The following is a 23614-nucleotide window of genomic DNA, read 5'->3' as shown; positions in this document are numbered from 1 at the left end:
GAATTTGCTGCTCATCATTACAACAAAGCTAGGCAATGTAATCATTCTATGTAATAGCACAACTTTTTTTTCATTAAATTATTTCAAGATTCAAATGTAGAGACGTTGATCAAGTATGCATCTCCATAAGCTGCTGATGTGATATTTTGGCATTTTAGACCATCAACTATATTACAACAACAACAAAGCAGTACAGAAACCAACAAGGCATACTGTAAATGTGGGTAATGGCACCCCCTACCTTAGTTGGCGTGCGATAGCAGAGCACGGGGATCCACTGCTTCTTCTGGTTAATGAAGAGAAGAGCTGTGATGGTGAACAGCATCATGATGATGGGCAGTGCCACCCATGCCACAGAGTGCAGTGTGGTGTCTTCTCTGGGAACTGGGGTCTTCCCATCCAGATAGGGCATTTGGAGACTACCAAAGTTCCCTGTGACAGAGGCAGCACACAAACATCATGACACACCTAAAAGTCTGTATCACGAGATGTTTATATATTATTCATTAACTGGCGATTGGTTTCATGTAAGATTTGCCTTCATATGTAGCAGTTAAAAGGAAACAGCAGACTCTGCTCCAAGTGGGGAGATGAAAAGTTACATATGTGCCTCCGGAAAGTATTCAGACGCCTAGACTTTTTCCACATTGTGCTACGCTGTAAGCTACAGCCTTATTATAAAAAGTCCTCTGCAATCTACACACAAAACCCCATAATGATAAAGCAAAAAAGTTTGTAGAATTGCAAATGTATTAAAAGTGAAAAACAGCAATACCTTATTTACAAAAGTATTCATGTACTTTGCTATGAGACTCGAAATTGAGCTCAGCTGCATCCTGTTTCCAAATCAAAGCAAACTTTATTTGTCACATGCTCCGAATACAACAAGTGCAGACTTTACTCTGAAATGCCTACCTTCAAGCCCTTAACCAACAGTGCAGTTCAAGAAGAGTTAAGAAAATATTTACCAAGTAGACTAAAATAAAAAGTAACAATAAAAAAGTAACACAATAAGAAAAACAATAATGAGGTTATATACAGGGGGCAACGGTAACGAGTCAGTGTGCGGGGTACAGGTTAGTTGAGGTAATTTGTACATGTAGGTGGGGGGTGAAGTGACTATGCATTGATAATAAACAGCGAGTAGCAGCAGTGTACAAAAGGGAGGGGGGGGTCAATGTAAATTGTCCGGTGGCGATTTAATTAATTATTCAGCAGTCTTATGGCTTGGGGGTAGAAGCTATTGAGGAGCCTCTTGGGCCTAACGGCAAGCGCTCCGGTACTGCTTGCCGTGAGGTAGCAGAGAAAACAGTCTATAACTTGGGTGACTGGAGTCTCTGACAATTGAATGGGCTTTCCTCTGACACTGCCTATTATATAGGTCCTGGATGGCAGGAAGCTTGGAACGAGTGATGTACTGGGCCGTTCGCACTACCCTCTGTAGCGCCTTATGGTCAGATGCTGAGCAGTTGCCATAGCAGGAGGTGATGCAACCAGTCAAGGTGCTCTCGATGGTGCAGGTGTAGAACCTTTTGAGGATCTGAGGACCCATGCCAAATCTTTTCAGTCTCCTGAGGGGGAAAAGGTGTTGTCGTGCCCTCTTCATGACTGTCTTGGTATGTTTGGAACATGCTAGTTCGTTGGTGATGTGGACACCAAGAAACTTGAAACTCTCGACCCGCTCTACTACAGCCCCGTTGATGTTAATGGGGGCCTGTTCAGCCGCCTTTTCCTGTAGTCCACGATCAGCTCCTTAGTCTTTCTCACATTGAGTGAGAGGTTATTGTCCTGGCACCACAGTGCCAGTTCTCTGGCCTCCTCCCTATAGGCCTCCTTTCATCATTGTTGGTGATCAGGACTAACACTGTTGTATTGTCAGCAAACTTAATGATGGTGTTGGAGTCGTGTTTGGCCACGCAGTCGTGGGTGAACAGGGAGTATAGGAGGGGACTAACGACACACCCCTGAGGGGCTCCATTGTTAAGGATCAGTGTGGCAGATGTGGTGTTGCCTACTTCTACCACCTTGGGTGGCCTGTCAGGAAGTCCAGGATCCAGTTGCAGAGGGAGGTGTTAAGTCCCAGAAACCTCAGCTTAGTGATGAGCTTCGTGGGCACTATGTTGTTGAACGCTGAGCTGTAGTCAATGAACAGCATTCTCACATAGACAAAAGGAACACCTATGTGAGAAAGGGCAGTGTGGAGTGCGATTGAGATTGCATTATCTTTGGATCTGTTAGAGCGGTATGCGGATTGGAGTGGGTCTAGGGTGTCCGGGAGGATGTTGAAAAAATAAGTTACACAAAATGCAAAAAAGAAATAAAACATCACAATTGGTTGGTAGAATGTAGAACATCATCCATGTTCTTCGGCGCCATCTTTAATACATTGATCATCCTTGAGATGTTTCTACAACTTTATTTGAGTCCACCTGTGGTAAATTAAATTGATTGGACATGATTTGGAAAGGCACCTGTCTATATAAGTTCTCATAGTTGACAGTGCATGTCAAAGCAAAAACCAAGCCATGAGGTCGAAGGAATTGTCTGTAGCACTCCGAGACAAGGTTGTGTTGAGGCACAGATCTGGGGAAGGGTACCAAAACATTTCTGCATTTGTGCCCGTTTGTTTCCCTGAGTTTTCCCCACATTCCCAGCATAAGGCGCTCGTTGATTCAGGCGCAGCTGGGAATTTTATTGACGGAGCATTAGCCATTAGGTTAGGGATCCCCATTTTTCCTATAGGTAGACCCTTCCCGGTACACGCTCTAGATAGTCGACCTTTAGGGTCCGACGTAATCAAGGAGGCCACCATCTCCTTGGCCATGGTTATGCAGGGGAATCATAAGGAGAGAATCAGTCTCTTTCTCATTGACTCTCCTGCGTTTCCTGTGGTACTAGGCCTTCCTTGGCTCTGCATAACCCCACGATTTCCTGGCAACAGAGGGCTCTCATGTGGTGGTCGCGAGAGTGCTCAGGGAGGTGTGTAGGGGTTTCCGTTGGTGTTACCACGGTGGAAAGTCCAGACCAGGTCTCCACCGTGCACATCACCCCAGAATATGCCGTTTTGGCTCTCGCCTTCTGTAAAAAGAATTACCACCTCATCGACGGGGGATTGTGTGATAAATCTCCTGGCAGATGCTGCGCTTCCCAGGAGTCACGTGTATCCCCTGTCACAAGCGGAGACGGTGGCTATTGATACATATGTCTCTGAATCCCTGAGTCAGGGGTACATTCAGCCCTCTACTTCACCCACCTCCTTGAGTTTATTTTTTGTGAAGAAGAAAGATGGATATTTACGATGATATTGAATATAGAGGTCTTAATCAAATCACGGTGAGGTATAGTTACCCACTACCTCTTATCGCCACGGCGATTGAGTCAATGCATGGGGCGCGCTTCTTCACCAAACTAGATCTCAGGAGTGCGTATAACCTGGTGCGTATCCGGGAGAGAGACGAGTGGAAGACAGCATTCAGTACCACCACAGGGCATTATGAGTACCTCGTTATGCCGTACGAGTTGATGAATGCTCCATCAGTTTTCCAATCCTTTGTAGATGAGATTTTCAGGGACCTGCAAGGGCAGGGTGTAGTGGTGTATATCGATGACATTCAGATTTACTCCGCTACACACTCCGAGCATGTGTCCTTGGTGCACAAGGTACTTGGATGACTGTTGGAGCATGACCTGTACGTCAAGGCTGAGAAATGCCTGTTCTTTCAGCAGGCCGTCTCCTTCCTAGGGTATCGCAATTCCACATCAGGGGTGGAGATGGAGAGTGACCGCATTGCAGCCGTGCGTAATAGGCTGACTCCCACCATGGTAAAGGAGGTGCGGAGATTTTTAGGGTTTGCCAATTACTACCAGAGATTTATCTGGGGTTTTGGCCAGGTTGCTGCGTCCATTACCTCACTGCTGAAGGGGGGTCCTGTAAGGTTGTGGTGGTCGACTGAGGTAGACAAGGCTTTTGGGCAACTAAGAGCTCTGTTTACTTCGGCTCCAACGCTGGCCCATCCGGATCCCTCTTTGGCATTCATAGTGGAGGTGGATGCGTCTGAGGCTGCGATAGGAGCCATGCTCTCACAGCGCTCGGGCATGCCACCGAAACTCCGCCCCTGTGCTTTCTTCTCGAAGAAGCTCAGCCCAGAGGAGTGTAACTACGATGTGGGGGACCGGGAGTTGTTGGCTGTGGTTAAAGCTTTGAACGAGTGGAGACATTGGCTTGAGGGGGCTAAACACCCTTTTCTCATCTGGACTGACCACTGCAACCTGGAGTACATCCGGGCAGCGAGGAGACCTCGTCAGGCAAGGTGGGCCATGTTCTTTACCCATTTTGTGTTTACCCTATCCTACAGACCAGGTTCCCAGAATAAGAAGGCAGACGCACTGTCCCGGCTGTATGAAACAGAGGAGAGGCCTATGGATCAAACTCCCATACTCCCGGCCTCCTGCCTGTTTGCGCCGTCGTGTGGGATCTGGATGCGGACATTGAGCAGGCGTTGCGTACAGAGCCCACTCCCCTCCAGTGTCCCGTTGGGCGTATGTACGTTCTGTCTGCTGTCCATGACCAGTTGATCTCCTGGGCCCTCACGTCTCCCACCTCTGGTCATCCGGGGGATCTGTCGGGCGGTGCGCTGTCTGACTGGGAAGTACTGGTGGCCCACTTTGGCTAAGGAAGTGAAGGTTTATGTCCCCTCCTGCTCGGTGTGTGCCCAGTGTAAGGCTCTGAGACACCTGCCCAGAGGTAAGTTCCATCCCTTACCCGTTCCACAACGACCTTGGTCACATTTGTCAGTGGATTTCCTAACGGATCTTTCTCCCTCACAGGGAAATACCAAGATCCTGGTCGTTGTGGATCATTTTCTAAGTCCTGTCGTCTCCTCCCTCTGCCTGGTCTCCCTACGGTCCTACAGACTGCGGAGGCCCTGTTTACACACATATTCTGGCACTACGGGATGCCTGAGGATATAGTGTCGGATCGTTGTCCCCAGTTCATGACGAGAGTTTGGAAGGCGTTCATGGAACGTCTGGGGGTCTCGATTAACCTTACCTCAGTTTTTCACCCCGAGAGTAACGGGCAGGTAGAGAGAGTCAACCAGGATGTGGGCAGGTATCTGCGGTCCTATTGCCAGGACCGGCCGGGGGAGAGGGCAGTTTGTGCCCTGGGCTGAGATGGCAGAGAACTCACTTCGTCACTCCTCCACTAACCTCTCCCCCTTTCAGTGCGTATTGGGGTACCAGCCGGTTCTGGCACCGTGGCATCTGGGTCAGACCGAGACACCTGCAGTGGACGACTGATTTATGCGAGGAGGAAACATGGGAGGCCGCCCGTGTCTATCTCCAGCAAGCCATGCGTCGCCAGAAAGCCAGTGCGGACCGTCACTGCAGTGAGACCCCGGTGTTCGCACCGGGGGACCGGGTCTGGTTCTCGACCCGTAACCTGCCCCTCCGCCTGCCCTGCTGGAAGCTGGGTCCGTGGATTGTGGGGCCATTTAAAGTCCTGAGGGTGAACGAGGTATGTTATAGATTACAGCTTCCCTCTGATTATCGTATTAACCACTCGTTCCATGTGTGTCTCCTCAGGCCAGTGGTGGCTGGTCCGCTGCAGGCATCTGAGGTGCGGGAGGTCCTCCACCCCCTTTGGACTTTTAGGGGGCCCGGTGTACATCGTTCGTTCCATCCTGGATTTGAGGCATCGGGTGGGGGGCCTTCAGTACCTCGTGGAGTGGGAGGGGTACGGACCGGAGGAGAGGTGCTGGGTTCCGGTTGCAGATGTTTTGGATCCTGAACTGCTGCGGGAGTTTCACCGTCGCCGGCCGGATCGTCCTGCGCCTCGTCCTCCGGGTCATCCTCTAGGCCAGTGTCGGCGCGCCGCTGGAGCCCCGCGTCAAGGGGGGGGGGTACTGTCACGACTTCCGCCGAAGTCGGCTCCTCTCCTTGTTCGGGCGGTGTTCGGCGATTGATGTCACCGGCTTTCTAGCCATCACCGTTCCATGTCCATTTGTCTTGTCTTGTTTCCATAATCACCTGGTTTTCATTTCCCCAATCAATCTACTTGTATTTAACCCTCAGACATCATGTTTGTGTGTAATTGTTTCATGTTGTGTGGTGTTAGTTTACGCGCTTTATTTTTATGTTCCGATTTTTGAGCGCGTATGATTTATGTAGTGCTCTCGTTTTTGGAACTAATAAAAGTGCGCCTGTTCATTATACTCTGCTCTCCTGCGCCTGACTTTGCCTGCAATACACCATTGACACTTACATTGTTACCCCAGGAAATCTTAAAACCTCTTGATGCTATGGGGGCGCTATTTCATTTTTGGATAAAAAGACGTGCCCGTTTTAAGCGCAATATTTTGTCACAAAAAGATGCTCGACTATGCATATAATTGATAGCTTTGGAAAGAAAACACTCTGACGTTTCCAGAACTGCAAAGATATTCTCTGTGGGTGCCCTAGAACAGGAGCTACAGGCAAAACCAAGATGAAACGGCATCCAGGAAACCAGCAGGATTTTTGAGGCTCCGTTTTCCATTGTCTCCTTATATGGCTGTGAATGCGAGAGGAATGAGCCTGCCCTTTCTGTCGTTTCCCCAAGGTGTCTGCAGCATTGTGACGTATTTGTAGGCATATCATTGGAAGATTGACCATAAGAGACCACATTTACCAGGTGTCCGCCCGGTGTCCTGCTCCGAAATTGGTGCGTCTTTTTCAGCTGCTGGTATTTTTCTATGCGATTCTGAGGGGAAAGCAGGCTTCCACGAACTGCATATCAATGAAGAGATGTGAAAAAACACCTTGAGGATTGATTCCAAACAACGTTTGCCATGTTTCGGTCGATATTATGGAGTTAATTCGGAAAAAGTTTGACGTTTTGGTGACTGAATTTTTGGTTCGTTTCGGTAGCCAAATGTGATGTACAAAACGGAGCGATTTCTCCTACACAAAGATACTTTCAGGAAAAACTGAACATTTGCTATGTAACTGAGAGTCTCCTCATTGAAAACATCCGAAGCTCTTCAAAGGTAAATGATTTTATTTATTTGGTTCTGGTTTTTGTGAAAATGTTGCGTGCTAAATGCTACTCTAAATGCTAAGCTAGCTTAGCATACTCTTACACAAATTAGTGATTTGCTATGGTTCAAAAGCATATTTTGAAAATCTGAGATGACAGTGTTGTTAAGAAAAGGCTAAGCTTGAGAGCAGGTGCATTATTTTCATTTTATTTGCGATTTTCAGAAATCGTTAACGTTGCGTTATGCTAATGAGCCTGAGGCTTTATTCACGATCCCGGATCCGGGGTGGGGAGTATCAAGAGGTTAAGTTTTATTACATACAGCCGGGAGGAACTATTGGATATAAGAGCAACGTCAAATTACCAACATTACGACCAGGAATATGACTTTCCCGAAGCGGATCCTCTGTTTGGTCCACCACCCAGGACAATGGATCGGATCCCAACCGGCGACTCAAAACAAATGTGCCACAGAAGGGGCAGATGGAGTGGTCTTCTGGTCAGGCTCCGTAGATGGGCACATTGCGCACTGCTCCCAAGTATACGACTCGCCAATGTCCAGTCTCTTGACAACAAGATAGATGAAATCCGAGCAAGGGTTGCCTTCCAGAGAGACAGAGATTGAAACTTTCTTTGTTTCAAAGAAACATGGCTCACTCGGGATATGTTATCGGAGTAAGTACAGCCACCTGGTTTCTTCGCGCATCGAGCTGACAGAAACAAACATCTCTCTGGTAAGAAGGGCAGGGGTGTATGCCTTATGATTAACGAGACGTGGTGTAGATCATAACAACATACAGGAACTCAAGTCCTTTTGTTCACCTGACCAAGAATTCCTTACAATCAAATGCCGACCGTATTATCTACCAAGAGAATTCTCTTCAATTATAATCAGAGTCATGTATATCCCCCCCAAGCAGACACATCGACAGCCCTGAAAAACATTAATTGGACTATGTAAACTGGAAAACACATATCCTGAGACTGCATTTATTGTAGCTGGGAATTTTAACAAGGCTAATCTAAAAACAAGGCTCCCTAAATTCTATCAGCAATTATCAGAATTCACAACCCAGGCTGGCAAAACTCTGGATCATTGTTACTCTAACTTCCGCGACGTTACCCTAACTTCCACGATTCCATTTTGTTGCTCCCAGCCAGAAACTAGACAGAAACTAAAACAGGAAACGCCCGTGCTCAGGTCTGTTCAACTCTGGTCTGGCCAATCAGATTCCATGCTTCAAGATTGCTTCGATCACGTGGACTGGGATATGTTCCGCATAGCATCAGACAATAACATTGATGAATACGCTGATTCGGTGAGCGAGTTAATTAGCAAGTGCATCGTGATGTTGTACCCACAACGACTATTAAAACCTTCCCCAACCAGAAACCGTGGATTGATGGCAGCATTCGCACAAAACTGAAAGCCCGTACCACCGCTTTTAAATCAGGGCAAGGTGACCGGAAACATTACCGAATACAAACAGTGCAGCTATACCCTCCGCAAGGCAATCAAACACGCTAAGCATCAGTATAGAGACAAAGTAGATTTGCAATTCAACGGCTCAGACACGAGAGGTATGTGGCAGGGTCTACAGTCATTCACGGACTACAAAAAGAAAACCAGTCTTGTCGCGTACCACGATGTCTTGCTCCCAGACAAACTAAACAACTTCTTTGTTTGCTTTGAGGATAATACAGTGCCACCGACATGGCCCGCTACCAAAACCTGCGGGCTCTCCTTCACTGCAGCCAATGTGAGTAAAACATTTAAATGTGTTAACCCTCGCAAGGCTGCCGGCCCAGATGGCATCCCTAGCCACGTCCTTAGAGCATGCGCAGACCAGCTGGCTGGTGTGTTTACGGACATCCTCAATCCTTATCCCAGTCTGCTATTCCCACATGCTTCAAGAGGGCCACCATTGTTCCTGTTCCCAAGAAAGCTAAGGTAACTCAGCTAAATGACTATCGCCCCATAGCATTCACTTCCGTCATCATGAAGTGCTTTGAGTGACTAGTCAAGGACCAAATCACCTCCACCCTACCTGACACCCTAGACCCACTCCAATTGGCTTACCGCCCCAATAGGTCCACAGACGACGTAATTGCAATCACACTGCACACTGCCCTAGCCCATCTGGACAAGAGGAATACCTATGTAAGATTGCTGTTCATCGACTACAGCTCAGCATCTAACACCATAGTACCTTCCAAACTCGGGACCCCGGGTCTCGACCCTGCCCTGTGCAACTGGGTCCTGGACTTCCTGACCCCCCCCCCACGCATTAAGACTGAAAGAAATTACACAAACAAACTTAACAAGGCACACCTGCTAATTGAAATGCATTCTCATGAAGCTGGTTGAGAGAATGCCAAGAGTGTGCAAAGCTGTTATCAAGGCAAAGGGTGGATACTTTGAAGAATCTCAAATATATTGTGATTTGTTTAACAATTGTTTTGGTTACCACGTTATTTCATAGTTTTGATGTCTTCATGATTTTACAATGTAGAAAATTGAAAAATAAAGTAAAACCTTGGAATGAAATCAATTTTTGCTTTGTCAGTATGGGCTATTGTGTGTAGATTGATGAGAAAAAAATATCATTTCATCAATTTTAGACTAAAGCTGTAAAGTAACTTAAAGTAAATGTGAAAAAAGTCAAGGGGTCTGAATACTTCACGAAGGCACAGTATGGACGACAGCAGAAACATTAAGCAGCTACAGCAGCACTGAGGAGACAGACAGTGTTTTTGTGTGTGTGTGAGCGCATGCTGTGTGGACACGTCTCTTTTTCAGACAAGGAAGTGTTTGATTTGAACTCTGACCTTTGAACTGGGGCATGATGTCGTTCTCACTGCGGGTGGGCCAGGCAGGCTGGTGCTGCTTCCTACCTCTGTGCTGGTCTGTCTTCTCAATGGGCATGTTGGTGGGGGCTGGTGCGTACATCTCTGTAACATAACATGGAGACATGGTTAGAGAGAGAGGAATTAGGAGTTATATTGAAATATGTGGTGAGTAGGGATAACATGGGTAACCGGGAACACTATTTACATTTACCCAAAAATATTTATGCCAATTACAATGTCGCAACTAATGCAATTCCACAAAGTACAAAACAGATTAGCAAAAACTTTAATTGCACATTATCCAAACAGGTTGTTGCGTGGAAGCCTTTAGCCTAGTGTATTTACTTCACACACGCATAATTGACATTGCCGGACTGCACACACGACCTGAATGCAGTTAATACACCCTATAGGAAACCCCTACAGCCTATAAAATAACCTGTGCCTCTTTGAGCTGTCATTGTGACTCTTCAAACAGTCACACATTTGATAGGCCTATGCACAATTCACTACGAAGGCATTTCTCTCACAGACATAAAAGGTTGTTAACAATTCAGAGAGCAATGACAGAAAATTCTATCCTGTTTCAGAGTTTAGGCAATTTTTCTATCCAGTCCCAGTCCCATTGAAACTCCAAATCCTAAATCCTGTCTCGCATGAAAATTACTTACTTTATTCTGTAATCAATAGATTGCATTATCAAAGCAGGTCTCTGACCTATGCATGTCAAAATACTGCTATATAATTTTTGCCATCGGGCAAACTGGGGATGGTTGTAACACGGGTTAGTTATAACACTCAATATCTCCGATCAGGAAGAGGCTATTCCTCAACTGTCACGTGTACTCCCGCTCTCCCTCTGGCACTCGTTGTCGCCAGTTCTCATTATTACGCACCTGTCACCAGCGTTACGCGTACCTGTGCCTCATGAGACATCAACTTCCTGATTACCTCCCCTGTATCTGTCACTCCCTTTGGTTCCTTTCTCAGGCGTTACTGTTTCTGTTCCAGTGCTTCATGTCTGTACACTACTCATGTGTTTTGTTTTCTTCCATGTACATTTATTTATTAAATTCACTCCCTGTACTTGCTTCTGTTTATTAGCATACACATGACAGAATAACACCTCAGGTGATGCCGGGTCCATGGGCGGCTGCCGACGCAACGGGGGATGCCTCAGCTGGCTCGACCAGCTTCCATACCTCAGCTAAAATGATAGGTTCACAAGCCCTGGTTGGCTCATCAGGCTTCCATTGCAAAAGCTGGCTCGTCAGGATCTCAAGCCTCGGTTGGCTCGTCAGGTTCTCAAGCCTCGGTTGGCTCGTCAGGTTCTCAAGCCTCGGTTGGCTTGTCAGGCTCCCGCACCTCAGCCGGCTCTACGGGCTCCCGAGCCTCAGCCGGATCTATGGGTTCCCACGCCTCAGCCGGACCTACGGGTTCCCGCGCCTCAGTAGAGTATGGCGTCCTGTGGCTGGAGCCACGCGTCAGGGAGGGGGTACTGTCACACCTACTCCCGCTCCCTCTCTCTGGCGCTTGTTGTCACCAGTTCTCATTATGCACACCTGTCACCATCGTTACGTGCACCTGCGCCTCATGAGACACACCTGGACTCCATCACCCTCCTGATTACCTCCCCTATATCTTTCACTCCCTTTGGTTCTGTCACGCCCTGACCATAGAGAGCCCTTGGTTCTCTATGGTGTAGTAGGTCAGGGCGTGACTAGGGGGTGGTCTAGCTCAACATTTCTATGTTGGTGTTTTGTATGGTTCCCAATTAGAGGCAGCTGGTAATTGTTGCCTCTAATTGGGGATCATATTTAGGTAGCCATTTGTGTTTGTGGGATATTGTTTTGTGTTTTTCACGTTTCGTTATTGGTTTATTGTTTTTGTTTAAAGTTTCACCGTAATAAAGATGTGGAACTTCAATCACGCTGCGCCTTGGTCCCGTCTTCATTACGAACGTGACAGAATATCCCACCAAGCAAGGACCAAGCATCGTGTGACGGAGGTAAAGGAGTTTTGGACCTGGGAAGAAATCATGGGAGGTTGTGAGACCCTTCCTTGGAAGGAGACACCAAGGAAGGTGGAAGGACAGCGACCGACGCCGGGGACTGCGGCCACAGAAATCCCAAGATTTTTTTGGGGTGGGGCACATGGAGCTGGCAGGTGAGCAGCGGAGAGTGCCAGAGCCTGTTTGGGAGTCGGTGGAGGAATTGGATGAAAGATACCAGAAAGAGATGGTAGTGATGAGAATGCTGCAGCGCAGGCGTGCTGAAGAGCGTGACACCAGTCCGGTGCCATCTGCACCAGTTTCACGCATCTGGCCTCCAGTGCGCCTCCCCAGTCCGGTACATCCTGTGCCAGTTCCTCGCACTCGCCCTGAAGTGTGTGTCACCAGTCCGGTGCCACCTGTGCAGGTTCCACGCACCAGGCCTCCAGTGCACCTCCCCAGTCCTGTACGTCCTGTGCCAGCTCCCCGCACTCTCCCTGAAGTGCGTGCCACCAGTGCTGGCTCCACACAACAGGCCTCCAGTGCGTCTCCCCAGTCCGGTACGTCCTGTGCCACCTCCCCGCACTCTCCCTGAAGTGTGTGTCAGCAGTCTGGTGCCACCTGTGCCCGCTCTACCCACCAGGCCTCCAGTGCGTCTCACCAGCCCGGAGGCGTTCCTCTGCGCCAGTGTCCAGTCCAAGCACGGTGTCCAGTCCCGCTCCAGGGCAGGAGCCTTCCTCTGCGCCGATGCCAAGTCCTGGCATGGTGTCCAGATCCGCTCCAGGTCAGGAGCCTTCCTCTGCGCCAGTGCCCAGTCCAGGCCAGGTGTCCAGTCAAGCTCCAAGGCCGGAGTCTTCCTCTGCTCCGATGCCCAGTCCAGGCACGGTGTCCAGTTCCGCTCCAGGGCAGGAGCCTTCCTCTGGGTCGGTGCCCAGTCCAGGCATGGTGTCCAGTCCAGTTCCAAGGCTGGAGCCTTCCTCTGCGCCGGTGCCCAGTCCGGGCGCGGAGTCCAACCCAGCTCCTAGGCCGGAGTCTTCCTCTGCTCCGATGCCCAGTCCAGGCACGGTGTCCAGTTCCGCTCCAGGGCAGGAGCCTTCCTCTGGGTCGGTGCCCAGTCCAGGCATGGTGTCCAGTCCAGTTCCAAGGCTGGAGCCTTCCTCTGCGCCGATGCCCAGTCCAGGCACGGCGTCCAACCCAGCTCCAAGGCCGGAGCCCTCCTCTGGGCCGGTGCCCAGTCCAGCCACAGTGTCTAGTCCATCTCCAAGGCCGGAGCCTTCCTCTGCGCCGGTGGCCAGTCCAAGCATGGCGTCCAGTCCCGCTCCAAGCCCGGAGCATTCCTCTGCGCCGGTGCCCAGTCCAGGCTCGGCGGCCAGCCCAGCTCCATGGCCAAGTCTTCTTCTGTGCCGATGCCCAGTCCAGGCATGGCGTCCAACCCAGCACCAGGGCCGGAGCTCTCTGCGCCGGTGCCCAGTCCAGGCATGGTGTCCAGTTCCACTCCAGGGCAGGAGCCTTCCTCTGGGCCGGTGCCCAGTCCAGGCATGGTGTCTAGTCCATCTCCAAGGCCGGAGCCTTCCTCTGCGCCGGTGGCCAGTCCAAGCATGGCGTCCAGTCCCGCTCCAAGCCCGGAGCATTCCTCTGCGCCGGTGCCCAGTCCAGGCTCGGCGGCCAGCCCAGCTCCATGGCCGAGTCTTCTTCTGTGCCGATGCCCAGTCCGGGCATGGCGTCCAACCCAGCACCAGGGCCGGAGCTCTCTGCGTCGGTGCCCAGTCCAGGCATGGCGTTCAGCCCGGCTCCATAGCCGGAGCCCTCCTCTGCACCGGTGCCCAGTCCAGGCACAGCGTTCAGTCCGGCGCCATGGTCGGATCCGGGGTCTAGCTAGGGGGGGTACGACCCGCACCGGAGCCGCCTCCGACACTAGTCACCTCCCCTCACCCCCCATTTGGTTTCAGCTTTTGCGGCCGGAGTCCGCACCCCTACATCTGTCACTCCCTTTGGTTCTGTCACGCCCTGACCATAGAGAGTCCTTGGTTCTCTATGGTGTAGTAGGTCAGGGCGTGACTAGGGGGTGGTCTAGCTCAACATTTCTATGTTGGTGTTTTGTATGGTCCCCAATCAGAGGCAGCTGGTAATCGTTGCCTCTAATTGGGGATCATATTTAGGTAGCCATTTGTCCCACCTGTGTTTGTGGGATATTGTTTTGTGTTTGTGCATGTGCACCACTACTTTCACGTTTCGTTTATTGTTTTTGTTTAAAGTTTCACCATAATAAAGATGTGGAACTTCAATCACGCTGCGCCTTGGTCCCGTCCTTATTACGAACGTGACAGGTTCTTTACTCAGTCACGCCCTGACCTTAGAGAGCTTTTTATGTCTCTATATTGGTTTGGTCAGGGTATGATTTGGGTGGGCATTTTATGTTAATTTGTCTATGTTTTGTATTTCTTTGTTTTGGCCCGGTATGGTTCTCAATCAGGGACAGCTGTCTATCGTTGTCTCTGTTTGGGAACCATACCGTTACTCTGGCGTTATTGATTCTGGTTATATGCTTCATGTCTGTGCATTTCTCTTGTTTCTTTTTTGTTCCATGTTCGTTTATTTATTAAATTCACTCCCTGTACTTGCTTCCCATTTTATTAGTGTACACGTTACATCAACCCTCACGTGAAGAAGCAAGACTCTGCACATTTTTTGTGATGGCATCACCTGCTTTGTAGTTACATTCACCAAACATATACCAGGTTAATAACCAGTGTCTTTATTATTTCATGTAATTTAGCAATGATAAAGTTTTAATATGTAGCTAAAATTGAAACTAGCTAATTACAAACACGCGCATGCACGCACACACATTCAGTTGAGAAGTTAGAGGGTTAATCAGGCACACACACACACACACACACACACACACACACACACACACCACCCCTCAAATCAAATCAAATTTTCAAACACACATTTTGAATGTAGTAGTTCAATCTCTGAGAAATTGACAAAAAATGCTAAGTGTTACAACCATCCCCGGTCTCCCCTACTTGCTGCCGTTATGAGAGCTTCGGCCGAGAATGTGATCAACAAACGGTATAAGAGTATATATGGATATGTTTAAAACAAAGTTGGTCCCTATTTTAACTTCTTAAGGTATAGTGGGCAGCATTTTAACTTTTGGATAAATAGCGTGTCCAATTTCAACTTCCTGGTACTCATGCCAAGAATATAAGATATGCATAGTATTAGTATATTTGGACAGAAAACACTTCTAAAACGGTTTTCATCATGTCTGAGTATAACAGTACTTATGTAGCAGGCAAAACCCCGAGGACTAACCGTTCAGAATGTATTTCTTTTTAGGTCTGTCTGTTCATTGAGTTCTCATTGGGAAACAATATTTCTTAGGAACTTCTTTTCATTTCCTACCACTTCCACTGGATGCCACCAGTCTTTGGAATTTGGTTGAGGTTATTCCTTTGTTCAATGAAAAAGTATGGCCATCTACGAACTGCGTAACACTGTTGAGAGTTGCACAAGACTTGAAAAGTAGCTTGGTTTGTTGTCTTCCTGTATTGAACACAGATAAACCAGTTTTCAATTTGATCGATTATTAACGTTTAAAAATAAACCTAAAGTTGTATTACAAAAGTAGTTTGAAATGTTTTGGAAGAGTTTACAGGCAACTTTTGAAATATTTTGTAGTGACGGTGCGCAATTTGGAAGCTGTTTTTTTCTGGATCAAACGCACCAAATAAATTGACATTTTGGATATATATGGACGGAATTAATCGAACAAAAGGACCAATTGTGATGTTTATGGGACATATTGGAGTGCCAACAAAATAAGCTTGTCAAAGGTAAGGCATGTTTTATATTCTATTTCTGCGTTTTGTGTAGCGCCTGCAGTGTTGAAATATGCTACCCTCATTGTTTACTGTTGTGCTATCATAAGATAATAGCTTCTTATGCTTTTACCGAAAAGCCTTTTTAAAATCTGACATCTTGGCTGGATTCACAACGAGTGTAGCTTTAATTTAGTATCTTACATGTGTGATTTAATGAAAGATTGTTAGATTTTAGATTTTGTTAGATAATGTTATATTTTATATAATTTTATTTGAATTTGGCGCGCTGCATTTTCCCTGGCTTTTGGCCAAGTGGGAGTAAGCGTCCCCTATACCATAAGAAGTTATTAAGATGCTTCGCTATTTAATCTCTTTATTTCCCTGTTATTCATGAGCCGATCTTCAATCTATATAATAATGAATTCGATTTTGCTAAATATAGAAAATATTCTGTCATTTGTTGAAGCTGTTTAGAAAATTTGGTCATTTGACTTGTGTTTGGCTGCCACTACACAAAGTTTGTATGATTGGACAACACTATAGTCGGGGTGCACTCTGTGCATCCTGAGTGTGCTCTGTCACGATAGCCTTACTGAGAAAATGCTCTGAATTCAATGAGGTACATTATAACGCTCTGAATTTATGAACGGCCTGTCTTTGGCGATCAAAGAGTTTCTCTACCATTACTGAATATCAGTTTCCGCTTTACATAGTGGTGGAGCACTACTCTTACTTGGGGAAAACCCAATAAAAAAATTCTATAATAATTGTATATAATAAATGTATATAATAATTTTTTGGTATTTTTTGGAAACATTTTCGGGAGCAAGCTGCAGTGAGTTAGTGGTGATGATGTCGCTCTTGCTGCAGGTGATTCCTTGATCCACCTCTACGCAGACGACACCATTCTGTATACATCTGGCCCTTCTTTGGACGCTGTGTTAACTGTGTTTAATATCATCCCCGTTTGAAGAGCACAGTCATTTTGCAACAAAGCCTGCTTCGCTCACGCTGCCAAACATGCCCTCGTAAAACTGACTATCCTACCGATCCGCCTTCGGCGATGTCATTTACAAGATAGCCTCCAACACTCTACTCAGCAAACTGGATGCAGTCCACCACAGTGCCATCCGTTTTGTCACCAAATCCCTATATACCACCCACCACTGCGACTGGTATTCCATACTCGGCTGGCCCTCACTACATATTCGTCGCCAGACCCACTGGCTCCAGGTCATCTATAAGCTCACTGGTCAACATAACACCCACCCGTAGCACACGCTCCAGCAGGTATATCTCACTGGTCAGCCCCAAAGCCAACTCCTGCTTTAGTCGCCTTTCCTGCCAGTTCTCTGCTGCCAATGACTAACGAATTGCAAAAATCACTGAAGTTGGAGACTTACAGTGGGGAGAACAAGTATTTGATACACTGCCGATTTAGCTGGTTTTCCTACTTACAAAGCATGTAGAGGTCTGTCATTTTTATCATAGGTACACTTCAACTGTGAGACGGAATCTAAAACTAAAATCCAGAAAATCACATTGTATGATTTTTAAGTAATTAATTTGCATTTTATTGCATGACATAAGGATTTGATCACCTACCAACCAGTAAGAATTCCAGCTCACAGACCTGTTAGTTTTTGTTTAAGAAGCCCTCCTGTTCTCCACTCATTACCTGTATTAACTGCGCCTGTTTGAACTCGTTACCTATATAAAAGACACCTGTCCACACACTCAATCAAACAGACTCCAACCTCTCCACAATGGCCATGACCAGAGAGCTGTGTAAGGACAACAGGGATACAATTGTAGACCTGCACAAGGCTGGGATGGCTACAGGACAATAGCCAAGCAGCTTGGTGAGAAGGCAACAACTGTTGGTGCAATTATTAGCAAATGGAAGAAGTTCAAGATGACGGTCAATCACCCTCGGTCTGGGGCTCCAAGCAAGATCTCACCTCGTGGTGCATCAATGATCATGAGGAAGGTGAGGGATCAGCCCAGAACTCCACGGCAGGACCTGGTCAATGACCTGAAGAGAGCTGGGACCACAGTCTCAAAGAAAACCATTAGTAACACACTACGCCGTCATGGATTAAAATCCTGCAGAGCACACAAGTTCCCCTGCTCAAGCCAGCGCATGTCCAGGCCCATCTGAAGTTTGCCAATGAGCATCTGGATGATCCAGAGGAGGAATGGGAGAAGGTCATGTGGTCTGATGAGACAAAAATATAGCTTTTTGGTCTAAACTCCACATGCCGTGTTTGGAGGAAGAAGAAGGATGAGTACAATCCCAAGAACACCATCCGAACCGTGAAGCATGGAGGTGGAAACATCATTCTTTGGGGATGCTTTACTGCAAAGGGGACAGGACGACTGCACCGTATTGAGGGGAGGATGGATGGGGCCATGTATCGCGAGATCTTGGCCAACAACCTCTTTCCCTCAGTAAGAGCATTGAAGATTGGTCGTGGCTGGGTCTTCCAGCATACAGCCAGGGCAACTAAGGAGTGGCTCCGTAAGAAGCATTTCAAGGTCCTGGAGTGGCCTAGCCAGTCTCCAGACCTGAACCCAATAGAAAATCTTTGGAGGGAGCTGAAAGTCCGTATTGCCCAGCGACAGCCCCGAAACCTGAAGGATCTGGAGAAGGTCTGTATGGAGGAGTGGGCCAAAATCCCTGCTGCAGTGTGCAAACCTGGTCAAGAACTACAGGAAACGTATGATCTCTGTAATTGCAAACAAAGGTTTCTGTACCAAATATTAATGTATTGCTTTTCTGATGTATCTAATACTTATGTCATACAATAAAATGCAAATTAATTACTTAAAAAATCATAGTGTGATTTTCTGGATTTTTGTTTTAGATTCCATCTCTCACAGTTGAAGTGTACCTATGATACATACTTTGTAAGTCGGAAAACCTGCAAAATCGGCAATGTATCAAATACTTGTTCTCCCCACTGTATATCTTCCTCACTAACTTTAAGCATCAGCTTGTAAATGAGAACTTGTTCTCAACTGGCCTACCTGGTTAAATAAAGGTGAAATAAAACAAATTAAAGTGACCTTCCTCTTAATTAGTTGTGCCTGAATCTGAGAAGAGGTCAAATGTTTATTTTAATCTCCAGCCAATCACAATAAGGGATTACATTACTCTGTCTGATCTTTATCAGCCCTCTTCTCCAACTGTTCAACCAGTAATTGTTGGGCACCACAACAATAATTTGAACAGTTGCTCTAGTCTGCTTGGAGTGACAGGTGGGCGCAATCTAGCAAAGATAAAGTCCATTAAATTCTTTCAAATAGTATTTGAACCCAGGGATGAATTAAGGGCAGTGGAGTTCTCGTCAGCTAATTACACTTCTACTGCATCTCATCGATCCAGGGCAGGACGGTGAGAGAGAACAGAGGGAGCTATTATCAATCCATTATCCTAGCCTAAGCAAAGCATGCTAATTTACTTGACATCACCAGTCAAACCCTAATCCCTCCATTCAGATGATTAATCTCAATGAAGGTGTTTGCTGTGGTTGTCCTCAATTAATCATAGTTTAACAGTCAACAGAATAAATATTTGAGGGACATGGTGTGAATGAGTCAATATCAATACAACGTCACAATAAGGTGCAGTGTGTTCAATTTGCCGGCTGGGGGTCAAGGAGTCCCCCAGCTCTGCTAAAACCATTGACAACTGTGTGCCGTTTTCAAGGGATTGTTAAATAATTGTTAACTATTTGGTTTTAATACCATCACCTTTTGAGGAGCATTGTCAGAAGTACATATCTCAGATTATTCTACATTTAGCTCTATCATCAGAGTTATACAGCAAGTAACTGCCTGCTTTTCATGATCAGTAAACATCAATTGATCATGCAATTTCAGTTGCGTAGGGTAGCCTCACAACATCTCTCAATATTGGCCACCATTAATTGGATATTTTAATCAAATAAAGGTGAACTAACATGACAAGTATGAGTGGTTTAGGTTATTTCCCCATCCTTTGTGGCCTCAGCCTGTCAAGCACCAGAAGGGCACATTTGCCTTTAAGTGGACCTAATGTCCTTTTTTCACCAACCAGCATAGGCCTACCTAACAAAGTTAGCATTTCAATATTGCTTTTAAGAATATTTAATCATGATTGCTGCTGATAGACATGGTAGGCTACATTGATCGATGGACCATGTCAAATTGGCTAGCAAGCTAACAACAGATCACCTCAATATGGCTCGTTAACAAGCTAACTTTCAGGGGATAAACTACATGGCTATATCCAAGTTCTGGTTGATTTGCTTTCAATCCTATAGTGTTGATGGCACTAGTCCCAGCCTGGTGGGTCCTGTGGAAGCCCCAAGTCCCTGTCCTTTCACCAGGACAGGGACTTGCCAATGTCAAGTTCGTTCTAAAAGACTAATCCTAACTAAATTACACATTGTTTGCTTGGCTAGCTACATGCCAAAATGGATAGGCTACCACATATCTGAAATGACATGATCAATTGATGTTTACTGCTCATAAAAAACATGTAGTGACTTGCTGTATAACTCTGATAGAGTTACATGTAGAATAATCAGAGATGTAGAGCATAGTCAGAAGTACACAAGAGGTGATATTAACCTGTTGAAACTCTGGGGGCGCTATATCATTTTTGGATAAAAAGACGTGCCCGTTTTAAGCGCAATATTTTGTCACAAAAAGATGCTCGACTATGCATATAATTGGTAGCTTTGGAAAGAAAACACTCTGACGTTTCCAGAACTGCAAAGATATTTTCTGTGCGTGCCCTAGAACGTGAGCTACAGGCAAAACCAAGATGAAACGGCATCCAGGAAATGAGCAGGATTTTTGAGGCTCAGTTTTCCATTGTCTCCTTATATGGCTGTGAATGCGAGAGGAGTGAGTCAGCCCTTTCTGTCGTTTCCCCAAGGTGTCTGCAGCATTGTGACGTATTTGTAGGCATATCATTGGAAGATTGACCATAAGAGACCACATTTACCAGGTGTCCGCCCGGTGTCCTGCGCCGAAATTGGTGCGCAAAAGTCAGCTGCAAGTATTTTTCCACAGAATTCAGAGAAGAATGCAGGCTTCCACGAACGATATATCAATGAAGAGATATGCATTATTTTCATTTTATTTGCGATTTTCAGAAAATGTTACCGTTGCGTTATGCTAATGAGCCTGAGGCTTTAGTCACGATCCCGGATCCGGGATGGGGAGTTTCAAGAAGTTAAAACCAAATAGTTAACATTTATTTAACAATCCTTTAAACGGCACGTAGTTGTCAATTGTTTGCAGATCTTGGCAGCCAAATCGAATGCTCTGCACCATATTGTGATGTTTTACTGATAATGACCTATACATACCAACAATAGGAGCACTCTTCTATAGTCCTTATAGAAGTCCTGCACTCTTCTATAGTCCTTATTTAAAAATAGTGAAATGAATACATAGCAGCAATATTGATGACCAGGAAAAGCATATTTTGCAAGGGTGTGTGTTTGAGGGGGAAGGAAGTCATTAGAGGCAATGCATGCCAACACACACACCTGAACACATAGGGCAGCAGCTGCCCTCCACTATGGTGGGTTGGTGGCATGGCAGGATGGGGCAGCTGACAGTAGAGCAGAGGGTCTGTCCCTGAAGGCAGTAGCAGTGTGTACAGCTGTCTATGTCCCAGCGCTCCTCGTCTGCATACGTCTTCCCATTGAAGTGGCACACGGCTCTCGGTGTGGCATCTGCCAGGAGACATAGGAGAAGATCAAATAGGATACACCTCCAAGGCAGGAACAAATATGGAGGATACTCATTCAGTAAATACACACAAACATATAGGCAAGACCATCTCACCAATAGGGATGAATACAATACAATTTCACACATTTAACAACCATGTTTGTGGTTTCAAACATTGGTAAGAACACACCACCTTGTCAGGTTAGAGTTAAGGCTTAGGTAATGATAAGCCTCAACCCATGTATCATGTGAACACGTCTCTGGTTACCTCCCCACATTGTCTATAGTACAGGTAGGTCCAATGATCTGTGTGTATGCAGCATACCGAGGCAGTAGGGGCAGCACTGTCCTTTGCGCAGCACGGGCCTGGCACAACCAACGGGCGGGCAGGACTCTGAGAAGCAGCTGATCTGACCATCCAGACACACACAGCTGGAGCAGGTGTTGGGCTTCCAGGACTCTGCTGCCAGGAAGATGTCCCCTTCCTTGTTCCTGCAGTAGCTGGGTAAGCTGTCATTACTGGGAGAATGGGGGGTGATGGGCTCGTCTATAGAGGAGAGAGGGACAAACACACACACACAGGATCAACTGACAGCACTGAATACATTTCTTCACTCGGTCGGGTATGCTTTTAAATAGTGATGGGGGAAAATAAAACGAAAGTTACATATAGGGATATTATTTTTAACAATATCGTATCATTTTGACAGTATCGCAAGAATTTTTTTGTGGTAGTTGGTTGTACCAAAACTCCAGTATTTTTCCTTCATAGGTTGTTCTTCATCTTCTTTTTAAATAGGGAACAAATTTGTTTTCAGCACTTTTATTTCCATGACTGATCAAAACTGGTTTTCTCATGGCTCTCTATTGTCCCTTTGCAGCAGACATATGGTGAGCAATATGTTTGGTACATCGAATCACAATAAAAACACGGTATTGAATGGTAATACATATCGTATCGGCACGTAAGTATCATAATAATATCATATTGTAAGATCACTGGCAATTCCCAGCCCTATTTTTAAAGATGCGTTCTTTAAGCCTGACTGTAGCTCTCAGAGCAGCTAATAAAGCCCATAATACAGGGCTTAAAATATTGATGACATTCAAACGGTAGCATGTTAATTTTTGCATCTTTGGTTTATTCGACTAAAACATCTCAAACAAACAGCTTAAGAGATGGAAACACACCAGATATCCATGTGAGAGTTGAGTTGGTGGCCTGCCAGGTATCTCTGTCCTCTTACACTGTGTTTTACAGTGACAGAGGCCCAAAGCACTGCTGCCTGTTTCACGTTTGTCTTGGTTAGCCATGTCTAAGTTCTCATGCACTATTCATCTCTAGAGCTCCATAACTTATGCATTATTCTTTTTTTACTCTCTCTACGGAGTTTGATTCTGGGCTCCGATCTGTGTTTTTTTTTCTCCAGCTGTTTACCGTCAAACTATTTCCCCCCACTCTCTCGTCCTCATCGCTGTGTCTCTCTCTGTCTCTGTATCTCTCTGTCCCTGTACCTCTCTCTCTCTGTACCTCTCTGTCTCTCTCTACATCTGTCTCTCTCTCTCTCATTTTCTCTCTACATATCTATCTCTCTCTGTCTGTCTTCACCTCTCTGTCTACACCTCTCTGTCATAAACATTTGGCCATCACTCTCTAGTCTGTTTGGCCAGACATACTATTGTTGTGCTGCTGTGTTGTTGTAGTGGAAATACAGTGCCTTACAAAAGTATTCATCCCCCATGGCATTTTTCCAATTTTGTGGCATTACAACCTGCACTTTAAATGATTTGGATTTCATGTAATGGACAAACACAAAATAGTCCAAATTGGTGAAGTGAAGTGGTGTCACGTCCTGACCTTAGTTCCTTTTTTATGTCTTTATTTTAGTTTGGTCAGGGAGTGAGTTGGGGTGGGCATTCTATGTTTGTTCTGTGTGTTATAGTTATGTGTGTTTGGCCTGGTATGGTTCCCAATCAAAGGCAGCTGTCCATCATTGTCTCTGATATGAGGTAAGGCAGCTCAACAGGCACGAGAGGCAGCCCCCAAAAAGTTATTTTGGGGGGCACACGGGGAGATTGGCGGAGTTAGGCGATAGACCTGAGCCAACTCCCCGAATCGTAGTACTGGTCAGGCACTGTGTTATGCGGTAAAGCGCACAGTGTCGCCAGTATGCGCTCATAGCCCGGAGCACT

General features: G+C 46.5%; 1 protein-coding gene across 1 annotated transcript in view; it reads right to left on the bottom strand.

Annotated features, from left to right (window-relative positions):
- LOC135525705 (cysteine-rich motor neuron 1 protein-like) overlaps positions 1-23614 on the bottom strand; it is a 208771-nt gene that overhangs the window by 4047 nt on the left and 181110 nt on the right. Inside the window, exons 13-16 of the mRNA XM_064953494.1 lie at positions 21747-21968; positions 21235-21423; positions 9845-9967; positions 242-432 (exon numbers count right to left, since the gene is read on the bottom strand). Coding sequence (XP_064809566.1) covers positions 242-432; positions 9845-9967; positions 21235-21423; positions 21747-21968 — 725 coding nt within the window. The remainder of the gene's footprint in view (positions 1-241; positions 433-9844; positions 9968-21234; positions 21424-21746; positions 21969-23614) is intronic.

This window comes from Oncorhynchus masou, chromosome 32, assembly GCF_036934945.1.
Source record: "Oncorhynchus masou masou isolate Uvic2021 chromosome 32, UVic_Omas_1.1, whole genome shotgun sequence".
Lineage (NCBI taxonomy): Eukaryota > Metazoa > Chordata > Actinopteri > Salmoniformes > Salmonidae > Oncorhynchus > Oncorhynchus masou.
This window is presented reverse-complemented; position numbering and strand designations above follow the sequence as displayed.